The sequence below is a fragment of the Nicotiana tabacum genome, chromosome 15 (genome assembly GCF_000715075.1).
Source record: "Nicotiana tabacum cultivar K326 chromosome 15, ASM71507v2, whole genome shotgun sequence".
Classification (NCBI taxonomy): Eukaryota; Viridiplantae; Streptophyta; class Magnoliopsida; order Solanales; family Solanaceae; genus Nicotiana; species Nicotiana tabacum.
The window spans coordinates 10,658,482-10,665,881 of record NC_134094.1 but is presented as its reverse complement, the minus strand read 5'-3'; the positions used below and the strand labels follow the sequence as shown (position 1 = coordinate 10,665,881).

General features: G+C 32.9%; 1 protein-coding gene across 1 annotated transcript; it reads left to right on the top strand.

Annotated features, from left to right (window-relative positions):
• Window positions 1-761: 761 nt before the first annotated feature.
• Window positions 762-6,006, top strand: LOC107808830 (cinnamoyl-CoA reductase-like SNL6). The gene is made up of 5 exons (XM_016633393.2): window positions 762-1,120; window positions 1,316-1,476; window positions 3,044-3,238; window positions 4,672-5,003; window positions 5,736-6,006. The coding sequence occupies exons 1-5, from the start codon at window positions 988-990 to the stop codon at window positions 5,854-5,856; spliced, it is 942 nt and encodes a 313-aa protein (XP_016488879.1). The 5' UTR covers window positions 762-987; the 3' UTR covers window positions 5,857-6,006.
• Window positions 6,007-7,400: the final 1,394 nt, after the last annotated feature.

Genomic DNA, 7,400 nt, shown 5'->3' with positions numbered 1-7,400 from the left:
TCATTACTCGTTTTTTACCCTCCTATATCCGACCCGCTCCGCCCGTTTGCCACGTCTAACTACGAGCGATTTAGTGATGAGGTTAGTAGATAATTCTAATTATTTTTTTGTAGTATGTGTTTACAATCAATCTCTTTGTAAGATGAGTGTCTTACAACGTGTACAACAAGCCAACAATGTGAATTAACAAATAATAAGACAAGAAGTAACTTGAAGTAGGTGTGTCTTGTGGTAGTATGGCTTCTCTATACTACGCAACCACAATTTGCCACGGCCAAACCAAACTCCACGTTATGAATTTTATCAACAAGATTGTGACTTCAGCTACAATACAAAATCTCCCAATTTTTGGACAAACAACCACCGGTATATACTTAATTCATATTCGATATTCAATGATAGCGCTAAGGGCAAATATAATTTTTTGTTTATAAATTGTTCAATTTCGTTGATATAATAAGGGAAAAATTCAGTGACGTGACAAAAAAAGGTTCAAAAATTGGTTTAGGTCATAAATTATTTAATCTTCTTGTGTAAATTATTGGCTTACCACTGCCGATATTTACAGAAAATCAAATAATTTAACATTTCATTTAATTTTAGTAAGTGATAAATATGTATATGCAAGACACATATTTTACTTTTACCGGATCAGTATAAACACCGGATTCCGATAAAATTTTACCCAACTACCAATTACCAACCATCTATTGACCCCCACGCTCTTTAAATGTTTCTTTAGCTTAGCTTCTCTCATATATAGAGTATACACATATTTCTTCTACTTACCCTCCTATGAAACATTAATTTCTTCCTTTTCTTAATAAATACCAGCCAAATTCACAACATAAGCCACTATTCCCAATTGACATAGAAGTCCCTCGCCTTTTTCTTTGATTAGCTTAAGGGGAAGTTAATTCGTAGGTTTGTGAATACAGATTCTCGTCACTCAATTTTTAGAGCTGAGCCAACTGATTCAGTGGTTTCATGGCGTCGGCTTCCTTACGCTGCATCTCCAACACTGTCTGTGCTATGGATGCCTCTAGTCGGCTCGGCTCGAGCTTGGTTAAGCGGCTACTTGAAAGAGGCTTCACAGTCCATGCTGCTATTCAAAATCATGGTTAGTTAGCTTAATTGTTCACAAAACATAATTTGTATTGTTTGCCTTTTTTTATTCTCTTCTTGTTTATGGTATTGGGTTGGTTTTCTGTCAGACGTCCCGGCGTAGGAAACTCGTTCGCTTTTGGTATTTCAGTGTATCTTTTAAAATAAAAAGCGTTACTTCAGCGTTAACTATAATTACATTATTTGTCAGGTGACTATGAGTTGATATCGTTGCCGCCATATGACAAAAAGGGATTGGAGGTTTTTCAGTCGGACCCTTTTGATTACCATAGCGTACTTGATGCTTTGAAGGGTTGTTCTTGTTTGTTTTACTCCTTTGAGCCTCCCAAGGACCACTCCAATGCTTATGATGTACGTTCACCCTTTTCACCATTTATTTCCTATCTTAAACTTTTTTATGTCATAGAAAAATTCAAAAAAATATTTGGTGTATAAAAGATTTCCATGAAAGAGGGGTGTTTAACACATTTGGTATACAAAAAGTGTTCGTGAAAGAGGAGTGTGTACTAACACCAAGTGTGACGAACACTTTTGGAGTAAATCATTATTCATATTAATTCTTGATTAATTATGTGAGTGCATGTTCTTATCTAGTACTATATGGAATTGAATTATTAAAAAGCAAATAAATAGTTGTGCTTGTTTATTTTAGATAAACAACACACATACTCACCTTTTACATGCGAACATACGTGACTTTTCTTAAGCTAAACATGCCATAATATTTCGTTTTCGATGGTTAATATTGATAATATTCGAACTCAAAATATTTGTCCACTCTGATACTATATTAAATTGCGTAAAGATTTGTTATGTAGTCCCAAAGAATATTGATTAGGAGTTGTGTCATCCTTTGGTTTGTGAGGGGAAAAATGAGTCGAGTTGCCTATGCAATGGTTTTGTTTTAATTATTAAACAAATTAAAAATTTCTACTGAATAATTTCTACAGTATGTTGAACACGTCAAGAAATGTTCTTAAACCTTGTAGCTAAAGTTGGTTTACTGATACAGGAAATAGTCCTAGTTTAGTTAAGCTAATAATGGAAATTTGATGCTGTTCTGGGCAATTGGTGTCTACACATGATTTCCCAGAGAGTTTCACGTTATTTCCACTAATAGTGTAAATATTTTTTACGTTATTATTGTGTTTAATTTGAAATAGCATGTTAATTATTATTTTTATCAGATTTTCAATTAATAAAAAATTTATGTAATTACCTTGCAAGTGACATGAAAAACTTATTTAATTCCTGCCTAATTGCCATCCCCTAACTTCGTTCTCTGTTATCCTCTATCTCTTTGTGGAAGTTTGATGAGCTAATTTCATGTGTCCACACATGATCTTGTGAATAATAAATTTTAAATTTTCTGACCGTGTCAGGATTTTTTATATGATTAATATATTTTTAATCTGTCATAACAACACGTTGGTTGTTACTTTTATTAATTATGAATTTATTAATTTTTTTATTTATAACTATCTTATATATGATATGATTATGTAAATATTTTTACACTATTAATGCATAAAATTAAAGATAGATTAGCGTATTTATTTTTCATACCAGTAGCATTAGTATTATTCTCGTATTTTCTTATTCTTAGAATTCTTTTACTAGTTGTTATTTCATGTGTTTCAGTTAGCATATTATCTTGTTGTTGTTACTGCTCTCTTTTCTCATGGTGTCTCCACTACCGTATTTCTTTTCATTATTGTTGTAATTATGCTTTTCTTGAGTCGATAATCTATCGAAAATAACATCTCTATCATCACAAGGTAAGGATAAAATCTGCGTACACACTAGCCTTCAGATCTGCGTACACACTAGTCTTCCTAAATCTCATTTTTGAAATTACACTAAATATATTATTTCTTGTTATAATGCATAAAATTAGAACTCTGTGAATAATGGGCAGGAATATATGGCAGAAGTGGAGGTTAGGACAGCACATAATGTATTGGAAGCATGTGCACAAACTGAAACCATAGAAAAAGTTGTATTCACTTCCTCAGCAACTGCAATTATTTGGGGACATGATCATAAAAAATCTGAATCCTTGGATCTTGATGAAAGGCATTGGAGTGACATCAACTTTTGTCGTAAATTCAAGGTATGACAAAATTTAAATTATTAGTACATTCTTATATTCTTATTTTCCTCCTTTTCTTTCAAAATGATAACGTAATCTTAGAGTAACGATAAAATTATTTTTATGTGATTTATAAGTGTGAACCGTAAAATCAGTTACTAAAGTGTGGTCCTTTTTTAGGAATGATGCTAGATTCAACATGTTATAGTAGATTATTATTTATTTTTGAACTATCAATTAATGCTTATTAAATTGAGTTACAGACAATTACTTTTTAAGTAAGCTAAGTGTGTTACACTATCAATATCAATGCATACAACTTAAGTTCTGTTGGTAAAAGTTCGCCCCCTCGCCCCACCCCTCCAAATAAAGAAAAAAAGAAAACCTCCTAGTGGTCAGCATTTTTACTAGTCTGCCTCCTTTATCAATATCCAAACATCAGCTTTGCTTGTGTTCTTCACCGGCGTTGCTCGCCGAATATCATTACTAGAAATCCGATAAAAATCGATCAAAAAAATCGATCAAAGTCGGTCGGTAATAACCAATAACCGACCAAAATGCGACCATTTATGTGTGGACGGTATTTTAGGGGTCGGAAAGGAATACCGACCAAAGTTGGTCGGAAATTACCGACCAACTTTGGTCGGTCAATTAAATTCAAAAAAAAAAAAATATTACAAAAAAACCGGTCAAAGTTGGTCGGTTTTGTCCGACCAAAGTTGGTCGGTATTTTAATTATATAATCAAAAGATTCACCATCTGAAAATCGAACCGGGGGCTGTACTGTGGCAGGATACTATTCTACCACTAGATCATAGGTGCATTTTGTTTTAAGACTGCCTTTTATTTGATTTATACTCTTTAGTTGTATTTTCGCACGAAAATAACCAACCAAAGTTGGTCGGTTTTATTAAAAAGTAAAACTACCGACCAAAGTTGGTCGTCTTTTTAAATGACTGGCCGAATTAACCGATCAATTTTGGTCGATTTTTTTAATATTAATTTTTATTTATTTTAATTGAAAAACCGACCAAAGTTGATCGGTTTCTTGAAAAATAAATTTTGCGGGACTCAAAAATAATTTCCCGTATTTTTGCGCCAAAGAAAACTGACCAAAGTTGGTCGGTTTCGTAAAAAAAAAAAAAAAAAAATATTTTGAAAAACCGACCAACTTTGGTCGACCAAAGTTGGTCAGTCGACCTTGGTCGGTTTTTGCCGAATTTCTAGTAGTGTATATTACTCACAGAGGAGTCAGTATTTAAACTTTATGGGTTCTAATTAAGTTTTAGGATAATGACATAAGATCTTAGTAGATTTTAGTTTAATACATATTTAGTAAATTTCTTAATACAAATATAGAGTTTAAACGAAAGTTACTGGATTCGATCGAATATGTAGTTCGACTTCTTGCTCTGCCCCTGATTACTCAGGCTTAATTTATTGCATGGATACAGCTATGGCATGCTTTAGCAAAAACACTAGCAGAGAAAACAGCATGGGCATTGGCAATGGACAGAGGTTTGAACATGGTGTCAATCAACTCAGGACTATTAATTAATCCTGATTTAAACATCACAAATCCTTATTTAAAAGGAGCTGCGGAAATGTATGAAGATGGAGTTCTTGTGACTGTTGATCTTGATTTCTTAGTGGATTCTCACATTTATGTTTATGAAGATATCTCAACTTATGGCCGATATTTGTGCTATAATCACACCATTAATACCACAGAAGATGCTTTTAAGCTTGCTGAAAAATTGTTCCCTTTGCCTTCCTCCCCTCCAAGGTACGAACTTCGTCGCTAATCTGTCTTTAAATCATTTGTAACTATCAATTTTTTTTGATGGTTTATCCCTAATCCTTCGCTAAATAGGATTAACGATAGATTTTTCTGTTTAGTCACATAATTTATCCGTCTCTAATTTCTTTTTTTAGTGAATTAAACCCACTAATTTAGTTTACTATATTTTAATGATGGTAGTAAGTCATTAACTTGCTTTATTTTCTTGGTTAGTATGTAATTTCATTTTACGCGTGGTTATCGATAATTATTTATTAGGTGACCTGATAATATATATTTTGTTTTTCTCTCCATAAAGTCATAAAATCTGTAGTTATATCAATAAAATTTAAATAAATCTCATAATAAATATTGTAGATTTTATTGTATAAGCCAAAAATTGTGTTTTTTTTAAAAATCTGTTAAAAATCCGATACTCTTTGGGGGGAGTTAGGTTGGGGAAAAACACTGAATATAGAAGAGATGAGATGACAGAAAAGAGAGTATTAATTATTTGTCATATTATTTGAAGGGGAGGTCACGGTTCGAGCTGTGAAAACAGCCTCTTGCAGAAATGCAGGATAAGGTTGCGTATAATAGACTCTTGTAATATTGTCCTTCTTCGGACACCGTACATAGCAGAAGCTTAGTGCACCGGGTTGCGTTTTATTTGTATTCATTTTTAAGGATGTGGATTATTATGACTCTTTCTTTTTATTCCTATTTTTGATTTGATAGTTTTGAGAGGGATACAAGGATAATCCAGCAGAGGATAAGCAACAAGAAATTGAACAAACTCATGGTTGACTTTAGAAAATCAGAGAAAGGCCTTTTGGAAAATCAAGAAGATTGCTTGTGAAAGTAGTATATGTTATCCAGCTTATTTAATTGTCCTTTGGACATGTCCTAAGGTCATTAAATTTGACAGCAATATTTAAAAGTTTGATTTATATATACAGTCTGTGTAAAGAAGTTTTATAGCATTAAGTTACTTTTTCCTGTTGTAACATATGATCTATTTTATTTTCAAAATTACAAAATTTTAAATTTTAAAGAGACTTCCCAATATATATATTTTTGATATTCCAATAATGTAAGAAATTCTTTACACTAATCACCATAAAGGAAGAAAAAGAAGAAAACAAGGTAAAGACACATAAGGGGTCGTTTGGTACGCGAAATAAGGTGGGATAAGATGTGAAATTATGTTTATAGTGTGTGTTTGGTTGACGGGATAAATTTATACCGCACACCTTATACTATAAATTTTTAGTATAAATTTAATCTCACACTTAATCATGAATATTCCACTTATCTCAACCTATCTCATCAAACTTAGGATTATTTTATCCACTAATGGCCGTTCCCAAATACTCCCTTCGTTCACTTTTATTTGTCCATTATAATAAAAATATATTTTCACTTTTAGTGTCCACTATACTAAAAATATATTTTCACTTTTACTTGTCCACTATATTAAATCAAGAGAAAGCCAATTTTTTTTCTTGTTTTATCCTTATCATTAATTACTCATTCCCCAAATTATAAAATATATATTTTATTTGTAGTTTCTTAAAGGACATGAAAAGTATAAAGTTGTAACGACCCGGCCGGTTGTTTTGAGTATTACAGCCATGTTCCTCCATCTACTGCTCAATTTATGATTTACAGTTATTATATGAATTGTCGGGGTAATTGGTTCCGGTCTGGTGAGGCCTTGGAATGAATGGGAATACTTAGTTACAAAGTTTAAAACTTAAGTTGAAAAGGTTGGCTGGATGTCGACCTATGTGTAAACGACCCCGGAATAAAGTTTTGATGATTCCAATAGTTCTATATGGTGATTTTGGATTTAGGAGCGTATCCGGAAAATTATTTGGAAGTCTGTAGTTAAATTAGGCTTGAAATGGCTAAAATAAAAATTTAAGTTTGGAAGTTTGACCGAGGAGTTGACTTTTTGATATAGGAGTCGAAATCCAATTCTGAAAATTTTCATAGCTACGTTATGTCATTTATGACTTGTGCAAAATTTGATGTCAATCGGACTTGATTTGATAGGTTTCGTCTGTAGAAGTTGAAATTTCTTAGTTTCATTAAGCTTGAATTGGGGTATGATTCGTGATTTATTTGTTGTTTGATGTGATTTCAGGATTCAACTAAGTTCGTATGATGTTTTAGGACTTGTTGGTATATTTGGTTGAGGTCCCGGGGGCCTCGGGTGAGTTTTGGATGGTTAACAGACTAAATTTTGGACTTGGAAGAAATTTGGAAATTTCTGCCTTCTGATGCAATCGCACCTGCGAAATTCGGCTCGCAGGTGCGAGCTCGCAGAAGCGATCCTGGCATCACAGAAGCGGGAAGTCCGCAGAAGAGGACAGAATCTCGTAGAAGCGAGTCCGCAGA